This window comes from Bos grunniens, chromosome 16, assembly GCF_055505025.1.
Source record: "Bos grunniens cultivar Pamir isolate PY7600 chromosome 16, Bosgru_T2T1.0, whole genome shotgun sequence".
NCBI classification, from domain to species: Eukaryota; Metazoa; Chordata; class Mammalia; order Artiodactyla; family Bovidae; genus Bos; species Bos grunniens.
The window spans coordinates 8,174,033-8,195,316 of NC_141180.1; the positions used below are offsets into that span (position 1 = coordinate 8,174,033).

At 43.8% G+C, this 21,284-nt stretch overlaps 1 protein-coding gene and 1 long non-coding RNA gene across 51 annotated transcripts in view; one reads left to right on the top strand and one right to left on the bottom strand.

Moving 5' to 3' along the window:
* HHAT (hedgehog acyltransferase) overlaps positions 1–21,284 on the top strand; it is a 354,661-nt gene that overhangs the window by 153,179 nt on the left and 180,198 nt on the right. For 49 of the 50 annotated variants that reach the window (XR_015143028.1, XR_015143021.1, XR_015143035.1 and 46 more), the window contains one exon: positions 21,055–21,090. The exons of the other annotated variant lie outside the window; for it this stretch is intronic. Coding sequence is in view for 19 of the 49 variants with exons in the window: in XM_086343256.1 (XP_086199382.1) it covers positions 21,055–21,090 (36 nt within the window). In the remaining 30 variants the exon portion in view is untranslated. The remainder of the gene's footprint in view (positions 1–21,054; positions 21,091–21,284) is intronic. 50 annotated transcript variants of the gene reach the window in all.
* LOC147356116 (uncharacterized) lies at positions 10,962–17,538 on the bottom strand. Its single transcript, XR_015143056.1, has 3 exons — positions 17,408–17,538; positions 12,898–13,007; positions 10,962–11,648 (listed from the first exon to the last, which is right to left on the bottom strand). It is a non-coding gene; the product is annotated as an uncharacterized LOC147356116 (long non-coding RNA).

Here is a 21,284-nt window from a genome sequence, read left to right on the forward strand (position 1 = left end):
AGCCAACGTGTGTTTAAGTTTCTCCATTATGTAACCATCTCATGTAACCTGCCCAAAGACACCAGTTTTTTATGAGGTTAAATGAAGCCCTTGGTTGGACGTGGGAAGCGATGGAAGAGGGTGTTTTCTTTATGCGCTGCCAAGCCTGGCCCAGCCCCCTCAGGCCGTTCCCAGCAGGACCACCACCATCCCTCAGAACTGGCCTCCCCACCACCTCTGTTCCCTGGTCTCCCCACCACCTCTGTTCCCTCATGGAGGCCAGGGTGGGATCTTCATAGAAAGGGAATCACTGGTCGGTCATTCCTTTGCTTAACCATGTTTAATGGCTGCCTCACGCCCTTAGGATCAACCGCAAACTCTGATGTGCAGGCTTGTTGAGAGGCAGTGTAAAGGTGAGGTTACCGCTGTGGGCTCTGAGCCTCCTGGCCTAGGATTTGCCTCTGTTGCTTCCCAGCTGAGACCCCTCAGGCCAGCTGTTTGTCTCCTGCGGCTTCTACTGCCTCAACTGTAAAATGGAGAAGATAGTAATAATAGAATCCTTCAGGGCTGTAGTGAAGACTAAATTAGTTTTAACACATGCCGATCACACAATAAATAGTATCATGATGCCTGTTTATACTCTATTCTCAGTTTGCCTGTGCCCCTCGTTTATACCAAGGAAGCAGATTCCTTCCCCACCTCTATTCACCTACTGGGACATATTTCCCTTGGTCTTTTGATTCTGTAAACTGCTTCCTTTTTCTGGAATGTCGCCACACACACACTCTCGTACATATTTATCTACATCCTCTGCGTTCACCTACTACATCCTCTGGCTAACTCTTCAACCTCCAAAGCTCGGCTCTTTTACTCTGATCAGCCCACCTAGATACTGCTTGCATCTTCTTGACTCCACTGCTCCAGGTTTTCCGTTAAATGTACCACTTATCACATAATACAGTGAGGGCCTATTCACAGTGAGGTCTTACTGCTCTTATCTTTGTGAAAGAGGGATTTGTCTTGCTCACGTCTGCATACTCACTGTCTGAACACTGTGTGCTCATAAAGGCTGGCTGGCTGGATGGTTGGTTGGAGGTTACCATTGGAATCTGATCTGGTGATAGGAAAGTTCCCAGGGCAGCCCATTTCAGTTCAGTTCAGTTCAGTTGCTCAGTCGTGTCTGACTCTTTGCAACCCCATGAATCGCAGCACGCCAGGCCTCCCTGTCCATCACCAACTCCCAGAATTTACTTAAACTCATGTCCATCAAGTTGGTGATGCCATCCAGCCATCTCATCCTCTGTCGTCCCCTTCTCCTCCTGCCCCCAATCCCTCCCACCATCAGAGTCTTTCCAGTGCATCAACTCTTCACATGAGGTGGCCAAAGTATTGGAGTTTCAGCTTTAGCATGAGTCCTTCCAATGAACACCCAGGACTGATCTCCAGAACGGACTGGTTGGATCTCCATGCAGTCCAAGGAACTCTCAAGAGTCCTCTCCAACACCACAGTTCAAAAGCATCAATTCTTTGGTGCTCAGCTTCCTTCACAGTCCAACTCTCACATCCATACATGACCACTGGAAAAACCATAGCCTTGACTAGACGGACCTTTGTCAGCAAAGTAATGTCTTTGCTTTTGAATATGCTGTCTAGGTTGGTCATAACTTTACTTCCAAGGACTAAGCGTCTTTTAATTTCATGGCTGCAATCACCATCTGCAGTGATTTTGGAGCCCAGCAAAATAAAGTCTGACACTGTTTCCACTGTTTCCCCATCTATTTGCCATGAAGGGATGGGACGGGATGCCATGATCTTAGTTTTCTGAATGTTGAGCTTTAAGCCAACTTTTCCACTCTCCATCCACTTTCATCAAGAGGCTCTTTAGTTCCTCTTCACTTTCTGCCATAAGGGTGGTGTCATCTGCATATCTGAGGTTATTGATCTTTCTCCTGGCAATCTTGATTCCAGCTTGTGTTTCTTCCAGCCCAGCGTTTCTCATGATATACTCTGCATATAAGTTAAATAAGCTGCTGCTGCTGCTAAGTCACTTCAGTCGTGTCCGACTCTGTGTGACCCCATAGATGGCAGCCCACTAGGCTCCCCTGTCCCTGGGATTCTCCAGGCAAGAACACTGGAGTGGGTTGCCATTTCCTTCTCCAATGCATGAAAGTGAAAAGTGAAAGTGAAGTTGCTCGGTTGTGTCCGACTCTTCGCGACCCCTTGGACTGCAGCCTACCAGGCTCCTCCGTCCATGGGATTTTCTAGGCAAGAGTACTGGAGTGGGGTGCCATTGCCTTCTCCGAAGTTAAATAGGCAGGGTGACAATATACAGGCTTGACGTACTCCCTTTCCTATTTGGAACCAGTCTGTTGTTCCATGTCCAATTCTAACTGTTGCTTCCTGAATGTCAGGTCCATGAATCAAGGCAAATTGGAAGTAGTCTAACAGGAGATGGCAAGAGTGAATGTCGACATTCTAGGAGTCAGCGAACTAAAATGGACTGGAATGGGTGAATTTAACTCAGATGACCATTATATCTACTACTATGGGCAGGAATCCCTTAGAAGAAATGGAGTAGCCATCATGGTCAACAAAAGAGTCCAAAATGCAGTACTTGGATGCAATCTCAAAAACGACAGAAAGATTTCTGTTCGTTTCCAAGGCAAACCATTCAATATCACAGTAATCCAAGCCTATGCCCCAACCAGTAACACTGAAGAAGCTGAAGTTGAATGGTTCTATGAAGACCTACAAGGCCTTTTAGAACTAACACCCAAAAAAGATGACCTTTTCATTATAAGGGACTGGAATGCAAAAGTAGGAAGTCAAGAAACACCTGGAGTAACAGGAAAATTTGGCCTTGGAATATGGAATGAAGCAGGGCAAAGGCTATTAGAGTTTTGCCAAGAGAATGCACTGGTCATAGCAAACACCCTCTTCCAACAACACAAGAGAAGATCTACACATGGACATCACCAGATGGTCAACACTGAAATCAGATTGATTATATTCTTTGCAGCCAAAGATGGAGAAGCTCTATACAGTCAGCAAAAACAAAACTGGGAGCTGACTGTGGCTCAGATCATGAACTCCTTATTGCCAAATTCAGACTTAAATTGAAGAACATAGGGAAAACCACTAGACCATTCAGGTATGACCTAAATTAAATCCCTTATGATTATACAGTGGAAGTGAGAAATAGATTTAAGGGACTAGATCTGATAGATAGAGTGCCTGATGAACTATGGATGGAGGTTTATGACATTGTACAGGAGACAGGGATCAAGACCATCCCCATGGAAAAGAAATGCAAAAAAGCAAAATGGCTGTCTGGGGAGGCCTTACAAATAGCTGTGAAAAGAAGAGAAGCAAAAAGCAAAGGAGAAAAGAAAAGATATAAGCATCTGAATGCAGAGTTCCAAAGAATAGCAAGGAGAGATAAGAAAGCCTTCCTCAGCGATCAGTGCAAAGAAATAGAGGAAAACAACAGAATGGGAAAGACTAGGGATCTCTTCAAGAAAATTAAAGATACCAAGGGAACATTTCATGCAAAGATGGGGTCAATAAAGGACAGAAATGGCATGGACCTAACAGAAGCAGTAGATATTAAGAAGAGGTGGCAAGAATACACAGAAGAACTGTACAAAAAAGATCTTTCTGACCCAGATAATCATGATGGTGTGATCACTGACCTAGAGCCAGACATCCTGGAATGTGAAGTCAAGTGGGCCTTAGAAAGCATCACTACGAACAAAGCTAGTAGAGGTGATGGATTCCAGTTTAGCTATTTCAAATCCTAAAAGATGATGCTGTGAAAGTGCTGCACTCAATATGCCAGCACATTTGAAAAACTTAGCAGTGGCCACAGGACTGGAAAAGGTCAGTTTTCATTCCAATCCCAAAGAAGGGCAATGCCAAAGAATGCTCAAACTACCACACAATTGCACTCATCTCACACGCTAGTAAAGTAATGCTCAAAATTCTCCAAGCCAGGCTTCAGCAACATGTGAACCGTGAACTTCCAGATGTTCAAGTTGGTTTTAGAAAAGGCAGAGGAACCAGAGATCAAATTGCCAACATCCTCTGGATCATCAAAAAAGCAAGAGAGTTCTAGAAAAACATCTATTTCTGCTTTATTGACTATGCCAAAGCTTTTGACTGTGTGGATCACAATAAACTGTGGAAAATTCTGAAAGAGATGGGAATACGAGCCCACCTGACCTGCCTCTTGAGAAACCTATATGCAGGTCAGGAAGCAGCCCATTTAGTTATAGTTAAAATTCACCTGCAGATGGAATCACTCCATCATGTTTTCTAAGCTGTTACTAATCTGTAGTAAACTTACCTGGTTTTCTGTGTCTTCCATCCTCTCATTCTGGCTGGTACCCTCTAAATATGCTCCTCTGTTATCAATCTTTCTTTAAAGTAAGCATTTGAAATTGAGGGTGACCTTCCTGGTGTGGTCTAATGAGCACAAAGATGCATTATCCGTTCTTTTGTTCTTCTATTAAAGTGGACAAATGCTAGCATTATTATCATTTTTTGCTTCACAACTTTGATGATTATTGAGCTCACTGTTAAGTAAACTCCCCAAATCTTAACGTGCCTCTGTGATACCACTTTGCCTGCATGCAGTACGTGCAGGGCTTTATGGGCCACAGTGAAGACCTGGCTGCTCTTCTGAGTAAAATGGGAAGCCGTTGTTGGGTTTAAGTAGAGAGATGTGTCCTGCGTTTTTAAGAGTTCATTCTGACTGTACTATTGATAACGGCCTTTAGGAGAGCAAAGGGAGCCCATTAGAAGGCTATTTATGAAATAGAGGTGAAAATTTTTCAAATTCTGAATATAATTTAGAAAGTAGAGCTAACGGGATTTGCTGATGGATTGGATATGGGGATTAGAGGGTCAAGGATGACTGCAAGGATTGTGGCAGTGGCATCTAGAAGTATAAATTACAATCAATCGAGATGGGGAAGTCTAAGGGAGGAGAAGATGCAAAAGGAAGACCAAGAGTTTAGTTTTGGATATGCTAAGTTTCAAACTTCCTTTAGACATCCAAGTAGAGATGTTAAAAAAAGGAGGGAGATATATGGGTGTGGGATGTAGGAAAGAGGTTTGGGTTGGAAATAACAATTTGGGAGTTTCTAGCATATAGGTAGCATTTAAAATTTGGACATAGGGAAAAAAATTGTATATAGGATTGTGAGATTGCCAAGAGAATGAATATATAGGGGAGAGATGAGGACCAAGGACCGGTGAGCTCGAGCTCTCTGATCTATCAGGTTGGAGTTGACAAAGACACCTGAGAAATAGCAGCCAGTGAGTTATGAGGAGTGACTAAATGAAGGTCAGGGAAGATAATTATGTAATAGATTACAAATTTAATATTAGCATGCATCATATATAACAGCTAAGATGAATATGTAATAAATGCTTCATATAAACATATGTTTATATAAGTACAAATATATACTTCCCTGATGGCTCAGTTGGTAAAGAATCCCACTGCAATTCAGGAGACCCTGGTTCGATTCCTGGGTTGGGAAGATCTGCTGGAGACAGGACAGGCTACCCACTCCAGTATTCTTGGGCTTCCCTGGTGGCTTAGCTGGTAAAGAATCTGCCTGCAATGAGGGGGACCTGGGTTCAATCCCCGGGTTGGGAAGATCCCCTGAAGAAGGGAAAGGCTACCCACTCTAGTACTCTGGCCTGGAGAATTCCATGGACTCTATAGTTGATGGGGTCGCAAAGAGCCAGACATGACTGAGTGACTTTCACTTTCACTTTCTTTCATAGGTACAAATAGATTAGAAAGTGTATGTAATGGATTACTTCTGGGGAAATAACCAAGAATCAGAATGCCTGGGTATTGTGCTCAGTTCTGCTGTTCTTAGTACTTAGACTTTAGGCAATTTAAATAACTTTTTTTAAGCAACATTTTTAATTCATCTGGAAAGTGGGGATTTTAATTCTGGTCTTACTATCAGAGTTATTGTGAGAATCTGTTGAAGTAATGGACAAATATATTTTCTAGCACATGCCTCCTCTCTCATCTATTTTGTATGTATCCATATACACACATACATGTATGTATACTTGTATGTGTATATGTGTATTTATGAGTATATGTGTATTTATGAGATTCCACATATTTAGTATATTGTTAATGTGTCATGAATCACTCAGATTATGACCTTTGGGTGGGTTATAATCATTTTAGTAGGTAGAAGACAGTGTTTTGAAAAATACAATAGAGAACATCACTATGAATTGCTCAGAGTAAAGGTAAGTCAGATTTCTGGAAACTGTTTCTGTTACATATCCGTACTCAATATCTATTCCAGATTGTCCCAAAAGTTAGCAGTTTAAAGTAATAAGCGCTTATTATTTCTGAGAGTCGGTGACTGCCCAGTTGATGGTGACGCAGGTTGAAGGCAAGCTGTCCTCCGGGTCTTCGGTCAGAGACTTGATGAGGTTGGAGGAACCATTTGCAAGCTCGCTCTTGCACGCATTGGCTGGAGGCTCAGTTCCTGGTCAGGTGGGTCTTTTCTTAGGGCTACGCATAGCTGGCTTCCACCAGAGCACATAATCTGAGTGAGAGAACAAGAGAACATCCCCCAGACAGAAGCTACAGTTGATAACCTACTCTCATTACTTCCGCCATGATTCTCTTCTATTCTGCTAGTCACACAGACCAGTCCTGGCACAGTGGGGACTACGCAAGGCTGTGATAGCCAGGAGGCAAAGACCATTGAGGACCATGTTGGAGAGGACTACCGCAACCTCTCTGTATATTTGTGAATACTGGGTTGAGATAAAAATTTATTTCTTAATGTGGATCATGTGAAAAAATGTTTTAAGAAACACTGCTCTACAGTGTCTTATACTGTGCGCCATTGAAAGAGGCATATGTTAGCTGGTAGAAGCCCATTTCAGCAGCTCTGCTTTTGATACTGTTTTATACCCATGGTTAGTTACTAGTGACTCTGATCATGAACCAGTGATTTTTTTTTTAACAATGAAACAATACAAATAAAGTCTAAATGGACTATTTCTCTTTAACCGAAATGAACCTGTGCTTGTGTCGTGTATCCTCTCCTAGACCCCCTGTCAGATTTCTGTAGTGGTATGTCATTTACCCATCTGGTCATCTGCCATCCTGGGCTGTTTATGGATTCTCACTTCAAATCTTTGGCCATATTTTGTGCAGGCCATGTGTCTTGTTTCATGTATCTTGTGGAATATGATAGCTGGGTTTGTGATAGTAATTATACTTTCTGCTTTTTTTTTTTTTCTGTTTACTTATTGGCCTGTGGGTGTGGTTTGAATTATGAGGTTGTAGGAAATTTTACGTGTAGATAAAGGGGTTTCAGCTCAGTTCAGTCGCTCAGTCATGTCCGACTCTGTGACCCCATGGACTGCATGCCAGGCCTCCCTGTCCATCATTAACTCTTGGAGTTTACTCAAACTCATGTCCATTGAGTTGGTAATGCCATCCAACCATCTCATCCTCCGTTGTACCCTTCTCCTCCCTCCTTCAGTCTTTCCCAGCATCAGGGTCTTTTCCAATGAGTTAGTTCTTCACATCAGGTGGCCAAAGTATTGGAGTTTCAGTTTCAGCATCAGCCATTCCAATGAATATTCAGTGATTTCCTTTAGGATGGACTGGTTGGATCTCCTTGCAGTCCAAGGGACTCTCCAGAGTCTTCTCCAACACCACAGTTCAAAAGCATCAATTCTTCAGTTCTCAGCTTTCTTTATAGTCCAACTCTCACATCCATACATGACTACTGGAAAAACCATAGCTTTGACTAGATGGACCTTTGTAGGCAAAGGGCACTTGTAGCTAAAGAGAGAAGTTTATACCTAAACTTCTATTTTGTGAAGAAGGCTTATTACATACATAACAATGTGCCTGATTTAAAGGACTCTTATGGAATAATTGTAGCTATGACTTATAATGTAGCCTGCTATGAAAAGCAAATCTGTTTTAGCTTTCTTGGTTGATTAAAAAAAAAAGCGTTAAATGACAGACAAAGAACAATCTTTGAAGCACTAATAGACTGTAAGCAGGCTAGGAAGTCTCTAGGTAAACAGTTCGGAGCCCAGTGGAAGCACAGCACTAAGTAAAAACATATAGCCACTGGCTTTAACTAAAACTGGGGGGGTTTCAAGATGGAGTTGCTTCTTAGTGGGCAAAGGGAGTGCTATCAATTTACTGGAAAGTGGCTGTTTTGCAAGAAGCCTCCTGGTTTGCTCTCTGCTATGTGTGCTTTGAAATGCTTATGCTGCTTTTCAGCCCTGCAGCCACTGGTCTCTTCTGACTTGCTGAGATCGCATGACTGAGGACTTCTCTCCATCACCAGTCACAGGGGATGGACAGATGAGGACTGTTATTGTCAGCAGGCTCCCAGGGACAGAGGCCCCTTAGTTCTTAAAATTCCCCTAGCATCTTGGGTTTACTGTGATTTTCTACGTATCAGTTGCCTCCCTAAGCTGTAAACTCTCATAAGTGGACATGCTCCCCAGCACCTGCCAGTCATTGGCCAAAGGCGGGGACTAGACACATACTTGTTGAAGAGAGGAAGTTCAATTCTTTATTCTCTTGAATGGGTTTATGTTCAGAAAAAACAGGTTTATGGTGGTAATATGCACATGATGCTGCTTGTTCTCAGTGATCCTGTTAAGTGTAGTAAAATTTAACTTTCCTTGAAATATGTGAACTTAAAAGTGTTGAAGACTATTTATAATACCACCTCTGTTTCTTTTTAAAAGTGTTTATTTCTTGATTTTTGACTACGTTGGGTCTCAGCTGTGGTGTGCGAGATCTTCCTTGTAGGGTAGGTTTCTCTCTAGTTTCAGCCCACGGGCTCCAGAGGGCCTGGGCTCATAGTTGCAGCACTCGGGCTCTCTAGCTGTGGTTGTGGGTTAGTTGCCCCCATGGCATGTGGATCTTTGATCAGGGATCGAACCCGCCTCCCCTGCATTAACAGGCAGATTCCTAACCCCTGGACCACCAGGAACGTCCCTCATTGCTGTTTCTTGAAGTAAGATTTTTTTCCCCCCTTTGAAGCCTATCTCATTTTCAGTAACGTCCAACGGGAGGAGGACTTAATTTTCATAACAAGAGATGTGGCCCACTGACAGCATGAATGAGCCGGTCGAGGACTGCTGAGCTAGAGAACTGAAGATCTCTTGAGGTTAAGAGATCTCTGTGAGCATCCTTGAAGGCCAGAGTCCTTGTAGACCAGGCAGCATCATCAGTCAGCTCTACGAAGTGCCTTCCTCTCCATGTTACAGAACCAAGCTTGGGTCCTCTCACGCACGTGCAGTAAAGCCAGTCTACTGAGGCTGGGTTGTGGTGAAGGGAAGTGCAGTGTTTATTGCAAGGGGCCGACAAGGAGTCCCAGAAAGCCAGTGCTCAGAAAGTCCCGACTCTGCAAAGAGTTCCAGCAAAGCATTTTTTTTTAAATCCAATTCAGTTTTTAAAGCTTATCTATTTATTCACTTTTGGCTGTGCTGGGTCTTCGTTGCTGTGTGGGCTTTCTCTGGTTGCGGAGAGCGAGGGCTACTCTCTAGTCACAGTGCGCGGGCTTCTCATTGCCGTGGCTTCTCTTGTTGCTGAGTACTCTAGTGGGGTGCGCTCGGGCTTGAGCAGCTGGGGCTCCAGGCCCTAGAGCACAGGCTCAGTAGTTGTGGCGCACAGACTTGGTTGCTCTCCGGCGTGTGGGATCTTTCCTGACCTGGGACTGAAGCCATGTCTCCTGCGTTGGCAGGTGGATTCTTTATCACTGAGCCACCAGGGAAGTCCTTAGCAAAGCATTTTTAAAGGCCAGCTGAGGGTAGGGGAGTTCTAGGTCCTGTGATGAGCTCCTGCACAATTCTCTGATTGGTTAATGGTGAGGTGACAGGGCAGTGTCACAGGGGTTAATAACATTATCAGTCTTCAGGCTCCAGTAGACCTGGAGGCTCTATGCTCATGGTCATCAAGTATTTAGTTTCCATTCTGTGGGGCTTTTACATGTCTGTAAAACAGCTCAGGAAATGTGCACCAGATATAGTTACCTAGGTGCTTCAGAGAGGAACTAAAGCAGAGGATATGAGGCAGGGAGGCTCTGTCCCTGGAAGCTTCCATAGGGTCCTGCTTGGTTACCTCCAGAACGCTAAACAAAGGACCGCCAATGAAGTTGCTGTCGGTTTGGCCCATGGACCTGGCTTTGGCATTATAACTTTGGGAAGCAAAAGCAAATGTTTGCATGATGGTCTATGGAAAGTCCAGAGCTTTGGTGTGCATGGGCGCTCTGCCTTGCTGTCTCTTGACTTTTCCTTGCTGGCTCTGCAGGGCTGGTCAGCCCCAGGCAGTATGTCCTGTCTGGTTTGGGTGAAACATCTGTGTCCCGCTGCTTCAAGCCTCAAGCCTTGCACTGTGATGCAGCCCTGCAACGCGCCCTCCTCGCCTGTGCGTGTCTGCGCTCCGCTCCCCACTCCCTACACAGCACTCCCTCCACCTGTGTATGCTGGCTTCCCTTTGACAGATGCTGCTTTGTAGCCTCTTTTTTTTTTTTCCTTCTGAATTTCAATGAAGAGAATTTGTTAGAAAGTTACAGAAGGAAAAATAGCCGTGCTCTCTTTGATTAGTTGGAGCCATGTAGGTAAAAGAGATGCCTAAGGAGAGGCTATGAAATTTGCTAGTCATTAACATGAGAGAGGCTGCAGAGACTTGGGGACTCATTGTTTTAAAACCCTGGTTTTATCTTGGACAGTCAAGGAGGAAATAAATGCCAAAGGGGCATTCGTATCCAAGTTCCCATATGTAATTAGTATGAAAATAAGACTGAAGAGGGAAAGGGTACAAAGTAGTGAGAATGACACTAATATCAAATTTATCAAACATCATTTTTAGGTATAATGACCAGTTTCTTTGAAATTCCAATTATGATAATGAATCTTCTGTTTTGGTATAAAGAAGAACCTGTGTCCCTCACCCCACCAAACACACTTGGGTCTTACTTCTTTTCAGACCTATTGGCCTTAGATTACTAAGAGTGGCAGAACCAAGTGGGTGACTGTCCCAAGGAGTGAAACGAGATCGTTGACAATCATATGATGCAGTTTTTCATTATGCAGCCATAATGAACAGCTTCATCAAGCACGTGGCATGAGTAATCACTCATTGTAACGTTGTATCCACAAGAGAAATGCTGTGTGGTGGAAGGAGATTTCAATCAGATGTACACGTACACATACAGAGAAGACTTCAGCTTTTAAGACTGTGTTAACATTTGCTCTGTGTTAAATTCCTGTGTTTTGGTGGCATTTAGGGGATAAGTATTGACTTTTTAAATTGTCTAGTTCCCAATCCCAACCTTCTGAGGCCTGACCTACTTTATCGAGGTTCCTAAAGCACTGAGTATCTTGGGTCCAGTTTACTTTACAAATTGGAAGCTGAGGCCCCTGTCTCTGTATAATCTTTCCTAATGGGGAATAAAAGGCAAAGGTCAGAGGTTCTCATTCTCTTTTTGGAGATAATTCAGTAGTTGTGTTGTCAGGGACAGCCTGGGCAGAAAGATCAGTTGAGCTGTATCAGCAGGGATATTCCATCAGGGATATGATTTCTCTCCTTTATCTTGCTGCTTCTTGTTGCGTTCTGGGCATCATCACTGCACGTGCTGCCTTGCAGAAAGAAGAGTACAATTATCATCATCTCCAGTGGCTCTGGAGCCAGCTCTCTTCTTACTCAGCAATATTTTAGATTCCAATCCATAGTGATATCCTGTGAGGGTTCTAGCAACTGGCTTCCAGGGAGAGGAGTCTAAATACTTTGGAATTGACATGCTCCCTAGAGAGCACTTCCCACCCCTACTAGCCAATTTCTATTTATCCTACAAAACCCGGCTAGAATATTACCTCCTCTGGGAAGCCCTTCGTGGCCTCACCTGCTGTCATAATGTAAACACTTCTTTCCTGAGCTGCTAGACACTGTGTTTTGTTGTTTTTTTTTTTTTCCACAAGGCCCTGTGCATCCCATCAGTAGGTGCTTTACCCTTATTAATGTGAGGGGACTCCCTCGTCCATAGTCCTACCTCAGAACTGATATCCGCTATTAAAGCACTCACACATTACTGTGTTTCAGGTTCCCAAAGCCTATATTGTATTTTTCTTAAGAATAAAAACAAAATTTGTCCTAGTCTAGAAATTACAAACATAATCTTTTGATAGGCGTATCTCATATGATTTACAATATGTGTTACTTAGAAAGCTCTGAGTTTTTAATGAGATCTGAGTTCAAGTTGAAATTGGGTCCCTTCCTAATTAAGTCATTGTAAGCAAGTCTTTTAACCTTCATCCTTGTATTTGTTTATTTGTTCACGTATTTATTGAGCCTGTGGCATAGGTCCTGTTAGATACCCTGTGTTGGCTTCCTTAGCTAGAAAATGGGCCTAATATACAAGCTCTACTTTCCTTGCAGTTTGTTAGGAATTGTCTGACAGTGCTTTGTAAATGTAAATCTCTATTGAGACATTATTTATGATTATTTTAATAGACAAGGACTTGTGTGCCAAAAATAGAATAGAACAAAGCAGCAGATATTTGCTTTTTTGACAGAATTTGTTATAGCCACATCAAAAAAGTGTTATGGACATATCAGACAGCACCATCTGGGGTGAATCAGCCTCAATTCTTTTTTCTTTCCTTCTTGCTACCTACATTTGAAATATAATCCTGAAAATAGGAATCCTACTGGCTTAGTCTGGGTGTCCTTCTTATCCATCTCAGGAAAGTGGGAACAAGGACTAACTGTCTCACTAGCACCAGACACAGTGGGTGAGAGGTGAGTCCCCGAGGGATGTCAGACCTCCCCTCAAAATAAACAGGCAAGCAAACAGAAGCAGCAAACGTCTACCACATAACTCTTACCCATTTTTTTTCTCAGCAGATGCCTTTGTCTCATACTCTGGTAAAAGGCCTCCCTCTACTAACTCTGCAGGCTTCTGCGCACATCACCTGTCACAGTGGAAAATTTACCCCTGGAGAAACAAACAAAACCACCTCATTTGTCTCATCTTTCTAAAGCTACTCTCCTGCCTCCTCTCCTTCAGAACCACACTGTGTACACAACATCAGAGTTAATTGTACCCACTGTCCCTGCTTCCTCTCCTTCCCATTCATTCTTCACTCTGGCTTGACTTCCACTTCAGTCACTTAGTGAGACTACACTGGTCCAAGCTGCCGAGGACCTTCACGCTGGCAAATGTGTCTCATAGGTATTTTTACGTGAAGACGTGAAAAGCACGATGAGCTTAGATCCCTACCTCACGCCATGTGCAAAAGTTAACTTTCAGATACCTTAGAGACTCACACTGAAAGCATGATCCGTAAAAGAAACATTGATGAGCTGGACTTTGAAGAAGAATTCAAAACTTTTGTGCTTCAAAAGACAATTTTAAGAAAATAAAAAGACAAGCTACAGACTGTGAGAAAATGTTTTCAAGTCACACGTTGGATAAAGGCCCTGCTTCTAGTATGTACACTGGGGTAGGAACTTAGCTTTCTTGTTCACTGTTGTATCCTAAGCATCTGTTGCAGTTCATGACATTTGGAACGGGCTCTGTAAATATTTGTGGGATAAATGAATGACTATAGCATTAATGCAGTTCGGGGAAGAGTTTTTAGGAACATAATAAAGTCGGAGGAGGAGAGAAAATAATCTTGAACATTTGTAGGATGTCTGTGAACCACTTGTAACCGCTAGGTTTGTTCCTTTTTGGATCTCCGTGCCACAGGGAAGGAAACTGAGACCTGCAAGGATGATTTATTTTTTTGCCCAAGATCAAATACCACTAAGTGGGAGAACTAGAGTTCACACCTTGGTTTCTAGTTCCGCATCTAGTGGGCTATGGTTTCTACTCTAGTTTAGGAAAGGTCTTCACTCCTGAGCCATCTTGGCCTGGCACTGTGCCTTCTCTCTTTGTCTTTCTCCACCAGTGTGAGATGTCCAAATCTCCAGGCTTTGGGGCTATTTCCCCAGAATTTGCTCCGTGATAATCTGATGGTGAACACACATGTCTGATGCATTGAAGAGCTGTCGTGTGAAAACCCAGCAGCAGCTTTCACTCTGTTTGTTTTGGAGAATATGTCCTCCCAAGACTACAGTTCTCATGTTCTACCTTTCATCAAACTGTATTTCAGCAAATATGTTTTGGCTGCCAACTGGGGTCTGACTGGTTCACTTTTACTTTTTCCTGTTTTCCCTGCAACACTTTTTATTCTTGACTGTGCAGGCTCTGAATCTCAGATTGATAGGCAGGCTAGATCCAGATGGGACCAGACTATGGAAAAACATGAGAAAGTCAGGGAATGGCATGCTGCAGACTATATACATGGCTTTTACAGATGGCGATGGAGATGGCATGACCTGATGCCAGTTATTATATGATGTCAGCAAGAAACCTGTTCTAAGTATTGTGTCCTGAGCATTCTCAGAAAACAAAGACATTGATTGAGGCTGAGAGGAAGGCAGTATTGTGACATTTGAATAAAGAACTGGGTCTCTAGGAGACCTGGACTGTTAGACTCAGCTCTGCTGCTAGTTGTATAGTTGCGGTTCAAATTATTTCATCTTCCTTATCCTGTCTTTCCAAATCTGTCAAGTGAGGAGGTTAGAGCAGATAAACTTTAAGGCCTTTTCCACTCTTTGACATTAAATTAGATAGCCCAGCCAGAACTAACCAGGGCTTCTTGAGCATAGGTATAAACTTTATTCTCCTGGTGATTTGATTTAATGTTTACCTCCAACTCTCTACATCAGTCTTCAGACTTCCCAGATAGGAATGTGACAGCTATATTTTGGCAGTCCACTTAGGGGATAAACAAGTCTGGAGGTGAAAAACCATAAGGGTTGTACATTGAAGAAAACAAGGGAAGGATTGAGATCTGAACATGGTACCTCACCAAATACTGCCCTGCCTGTGTCATGCTAACTGGCTACGACAACAGAGATTCTAAAACATACCTCGCTGATTATGGACAAAGGACATTTGCAGCTTCTGGCCACAGTTCACTGCTTTTTTTTTTTTTTAAATTCCTAGATCCTAAACAGTCAGGATCAGCCTGGGAGGAAGGACCAGGCCCCCTCAAGGCAGACAGCCTGTCAGAGTAGAATCGATTCTGGATCTAACTGTGGGCTCTGGCCTGAGTTCTGCCACGGACATGCTGTGAAGGCCCGACGCCTCCTTTCTCAGAGCGGGTGCTCTGTGAGTAAGCGTGAGGGCACCACCACTCTGGCAGGTTGTTGTTGTTGCTGTTCAGTTGCTAAGTCATGTCTGACTACACCATGCCAGCCTCCTCTGTCCTTCACTGTCTCCCGGAGTTTGCTCACATTCATGTCCATTGAGTCAATGATGTTCTCTAACCATCTCGTCCTCTGCTGCCCCCTTCTGCTTTAGCCTTCAGTCTTTCCCAGCATCAGGGTCTTTTCCAGTGAGTCAGCTCTTCACATCAGGTGGCCAAAGTAATGAGGCTTCAGCTTCAGCATCAGTCCTTCCAATGAATATTCAGGGTTGATTTCCTTTAGGATTGACTGGTTGGATCTCCTTGCAGTCCAAGGGACTCTCAGGAGTCTTCTCCAACACCACAGTTCAAAAGCACGAATTCTTTGGTGCTCATCCTTCTTCATGGTCCAACTCTCACATCTGTACTTAACTGATGAAACAACATAGCTTTGACTAGATGGACCTTTGTCAGCGAAGTAATATCTCTGCTTTTTAATATGCTGTCTAGGTTGGTCATACCTTTCCTTCCAAGGAGCAAGTGTCTTTTAATTTCATGGCTGCAGTCACCATCTGCAGTGATTTTGGAGCCCAAGAAAATAAAGTCTCTCACTGTTTCCATTGTTTCCCCATCTATTTCCCATGAAGTGATGGAACCAGATGCCATGATCTTAGTTTTCTGAATGTTCAGTTTTAAGCCAACTTATTCACTCTCCTCTTTCACTTTCATCAAGAGGCTCTTTAGTTCTTCACTTTCTGCCATAAGGGTGGTGTCATCTGCATATCTGAGGTTATTGATATTTCTCCCGGCAATCTTGATTCCAGCTTGTGTTTCTTCCAGCCCAGTGTTTCTCATGATGTACTCTGCATATAAGTTAAATAAGCAGGGTGACAATATACAGCCTTGATGTACCCTTTCCTGATTTGAAACAGTCTGTTGTTCCATGTCCATTTCTAACTGTTGCTTCCTGACCCACATACAGATTTCTCAAAAGTCAGGTCATATGGTTTGGTATTCCCGTGTCTTTAAGAATTTTCCACAGTTTGTTGTGATCCACACAGTCAAAGGCTTTGGCATAGTCAATAAAGCAGAAATAGATGTTTTTCTGGAACTCTCTTGCTTTTTCGATGATCCAGTGGATGTTGGCAATTTGATCTCCGGTTCCTCTGCCTTTTCTAAATCCAGCTTGAACATCTGGAAGTTCATGGTTCACGTACTGTTGAAGCCTGGCTTGGAGAATTTTGAGCATTACTTTACTAGTGTGTGAGATGAGTGCAGTTCTGTGGTAGTTTGAGCACTCTTTGGCATTGCCTTTCTTTGGGATTGGAATGAAAATTGACCTTTTCCAGTCCTGTGGCCACTGCTGAGTTTTCCAAATTTGCTGGCATATTGAGTGCAGCACTTTCACAGCATCATCTTTCAGGATTTGAAATAGCTCAACTGGAATTCCATCACCTCCACTAGCTTTGTTCATAGTGATGCTTTCTAAGGCCTATGTGACTTCAAATTCCAGGATGTCTGGCTCTAGGTGAGTGATCACACCATCATGGTTATCTGGGTCATGAGGACCTTTTTGTACAGTTCTTCTGTGTATTCTTGCCACCTCTTCTTAATATCTTCTGTCAGGTCCATACCATTTCTGTCCTTTATCGAGCCCATCTTTGCATGAAATGTTCCCTTGGTATCTCTAATTTTCTTGAAGAAGTCTCTAGTCTTTCCCATTCTATTATTTTCCTCTATTTCTTTTCCTTGATCACTGAGGAAGGCTTTCTTATCTCTCCTTGCTATTCTTTGAAAGTCTGCTTTCAAATGAGTACATCTTTCCTTTTCTCCTTTGCCTTTCACTTCTCTTCTTTTCACAGCTATTTGTAAGGCCTCCTCAGACAACGATTTTACCTTTTTGGATTTTTCTTGGGGATGGTCTTGATCACTGCCTCCTGGAGGCATTAGCCCAAGCTCAGTCTAATTCGCTGATGGTTATCAGACATGAGCTGCTGCTATGGATGTGACTGAATACTTAGAGATGCTTCCTGAAAGTGACTGAAACAAGGAGTCAAAAGCCTGAGGCTAGGTAGCAGCTTTAAGTTCATTCATTCCGGTTTTCTATCTGATGGTTCAGTCTCCTCTGCACACCCTCTGAGTCCATCCTTGAACTCACCTTGTAATGAGGAACTCCCGCCTTGCTAGGATATTGTAGCTTGCTCCACAGTTCCCTTTCCTCTCTCAAGCTGCTCCTGCTGTTGATTGGAGTTCAGACAACAAGAATGTCCACATCACACACACAGAAGATTTCCTGTTTTTACTTTCCAGAAAGAATCAAGAATAATATGCGCAGGATCACTGCTTCTTACGTACCCTCATAAAGAAGTCTTGGTTTATTGTGAGGAGGTAGCTGTGAGAGATTACTTTCTCCAAAGGAGATCAGAATAATTGTACTACAGTTTGGTAGGTATCTTATTTCAGGAGAGAAGCCCCACTTCTATCCGTGGGTATTTATTTTACGTATTTACAGGTTATACTTGGTGTGTTAAGTAATTACTTTTGAGCATCTGCTATCTGCAGTGTCACGTACTAAGAGCCAGGGCAGAGACAGAGGCGTTGGTGCCTTATTAGAGCATGTCAGTCACAGGTTGATTTGTTACCCACCCGGATTCTTGGACTCTAATGAATAGAAATTGAAGAGGCCAGATTAGAAATTCGGAAAGGGTGTTGTTTCGACTCCTGCTGCATCATGATGGAAGGAAAACAAGTAACAGGTTCGCTTGCTTACTCCCAAGGAGGGGCCAGCTGGTCCCTTAAATGGAGTGAGCGTTGGGGTGGATCCATGGTTCGGGCTGGAGGAGTGGCTTGGATGGTCTGCCCAGCCCCCTGTGATGCTCTGTGCAGGGGATCATGCACAGGACCCTCCTTTTGCTCCAGGCACCTCAGAAGGGACAATTGGGTTTTGGCCTTTTTCTATCTTTTTCATAATCGGTCCCAACTGGCCATGCACACATTTATTTTAAATCCGTTATAGCATCTTTGTATCCTGTTGCTCAAGGAGACGTTTGTCCAGGTGCAAGCACTGCAGTAAAGGGTCCCAGGTGCCAGCTTGTCTCCGATTCACCAACAGTTATTTGTTGAGAATCTGCTTTGTGGCTGCCTTGGGTTCTTGCCCTTACAGAGTTTGCCATCCGCCGAGGGAGGCGGTGTTTGATGTCGATCACACTGTATTGAATCATTGTTGACTCTGCCACCTCTTCACGAGGCTCCGCTCTCCTTGAAGCAAGGTTACGTGCCGTGCATTACTAAATTTCCACCACCTGGCACACTGTAGGCAGAAGGTAAATATTTGTTAAATGAGTCAGTGGCTGGATACATGAAGGGAAAAACACGCACTTTGGCATCTGGTGCTTTAAGCTAGGTCTCGACTCAGCAGTTTGCCAGCTAGGTGGCTGGGGATAAGGACAGGCAGTTTTACAAAATAGGGACCTCTTTTGCAGTGTGGTTGTAAAGATTAAAAGAGGGAATGCACAGAGTGCTGCTTATGCCTGCATGCTAAGTCGCTTCAGTCATGTCCAGCTCTTTGCAACCTCATGGACTGTAGCCTGCCGGGCTCCTCTGTCCATGTGATTCTCCAGGCAAGAGTACTGGAGGGGGTTGCCATTTCCTTTTATGTCCATTTTTAATTTGACTTCTCCTGCCGAGTTATTGGGAATGGGGCTTCCATTAAAACAACTCTAAAAAATTGGAGGGAAGGAGAGTACTATTCATTGAGTACTCTTGATGCATCAGGCACTGTGCTCAGCCCTGTATCTGTTTTATCACTGAATTCTCATAACCTCCCTATGAGTAAGTGTTAGTTGCTCAGACGTGTCCGACTCTGCGACCCCATGGATTGTAGCCTGCCAGACTCCTCTGTCCATGGGATTCTCCGGGCAAGAATATTGGATTGGGTTGCCACTCCCTTCTCCATCCCTGTGATAAAGGACCTCTGTTCTCCCCAGTGGGGAAGCTGGAGTCTGGAGCATTGACATAACTTTCCAGAGCCTGGCTGACTCTAAGACCCGAGCAGGTAGACAGTGCCTGCAGAGCTAAAGGGAGCAAGGCAGGTGGGCTTACTTGGGGTAGGGCAGCCACGTTGGGAGAAACTGAAATCAGGTGGAGGTGGAAAGGGAGCAGTTACTTCAAATCAACAGCCCTTTTCAATTAGTAATCATGAGAGGCAGCGAGAGCCCGTGATTTTAGTGGGAGGAGCAAGTGACTCCAGGCTTTTAGGGCTCAGTTTGACTCTCAGCTTCATCCTCTCCTAGCTGTGAGCTTTGCACCAGTTACTTAGCCTCTGAACTGTAGTTCCTTCACCAGAAATAGAGACGCCAGTACCTACCTCCCTGACAACCACATGTGTCTGTGAGCAATGAACACAGTAGTTGCCACCTTCTAGATAAATGATAATTCCTATGAATATTATTAGGTTTTTCATTATTCCTTCGGGGGCTTCTCCCCTCTCCCAGCTCTGTTCTGGGGGTCTCTGGGATTCCTTCTGTGTCTGTTCTATTCTCTGCTTCCTGCAGCACAGTCCATTGCTTTCTGTAGGTGGTATAATTGAAAAACCAAAATCTTTGTTTTAATGCATACACACTACTACCTCGCAGTTCTGGCAAATTTACAATCACTGTCCATCATGTCAAGATTTTACCTACGTGGCTGAACAACGTAGCCTTGGTTTTGGTTGAGAGGAGGGAGCATTTCTGTTTGTTATTGTTGTTAAATCTATGTTAAATATAATTATAGGAATTGATCTCATCCAGGTCAGTATAAAATCAGCTGAAACAAATCAGCTCTCCCTGCAGGTATATCTCCCTCTAGAGCTCTGTTCAGAGACTTATGAGTAAATGGAATTTAGGTATCTTGACTTTGATTTTCTCTGAATTATAGAAATATTTCCGGTGAGTCACACAGTAACTGAAGTATCTGATATTTTGGCTTTGTTTCTCTCTCCTCACCTACCCCGTGTCTTTGGTCTGTAAACAGATGCTGGAAAGCATCTTGTCATTTAAAGGTATCCCACAAGAAATTGTATTTAGTATTATATGTCAGAGGGGTGAGCTGAGATGTTTTAGGGTCAGGGCTAGGGCAGACCCGGATGCTAGGGGGACAGTCCCCGGGCCTGCTGGATGCCGGTGTGAGGCCCAAGCACAGTGGCCAGCATGGACACACGTTCTCCCTTCCCTGCTAGAGCAGACCCGGATGGGGCCGGGTGGTGCTGTCCTATGAAGAAGCTCCAGGGACTCGGGCTGGGCGGAGATGGAGGCCTAGAATTGACCATTCCCCACCCCTGTCTTCCCTTTGGCCAGGGGGGTTTGCTGTTTTTAAACCATAACTTTATTAATTTTTGAGTAAATGAGACAGCTAGTATTATAAAAGAACTCCTTTTTTTTTTTTTTTTTTTTGAAAAGTGGTGAAATCCACTCTTCTGGACTCTTAAGAGGAGGAGGTTAGCCCTGTCCTGACCGTTTTGCTATGGTAGAGCAGTGAGCAACTGCATTAGAATCACCTGGCAGGCTCGGTAAATCTGATTGCTGGGCCTCATCCCCAGAACTTCACAGTTGGTGTGTGGGGGTGGGCTGAGAATTTGCATTTTCAGCAAGTTCCCAGAGCCTGAGGCCATGGCTGCCCCAGAGGACATACCCTGGCAAGAATCACTATCATGGAGTAACCCGTGTGTTCCCCATGCTGCGAATGTAAATGATGGCTATTTCGTCAACTCCACCACTGCTGTGACTATCTCCTATTGATATGCTTCTCTTTGTCTTCCTTCCACAGGCATTTTGACGTTGGACTACATGATTTCTTGGTTAGGTAAGCCAATAATTTTAATTTTAGATATCATTGGCATAGCCTGTCTATTATGGAATCCTGAGATGAAAATAAAGCCCTTGTTAAATATCTTGGTGAATAATGGCAACTGTGTAGTTGTCAGGAAAACACTGCCAGCACTGTTATTTGTGTGTGTGTGTGTGCATGCCTCCCAGTCACACAAGAGTAGCCAGCCT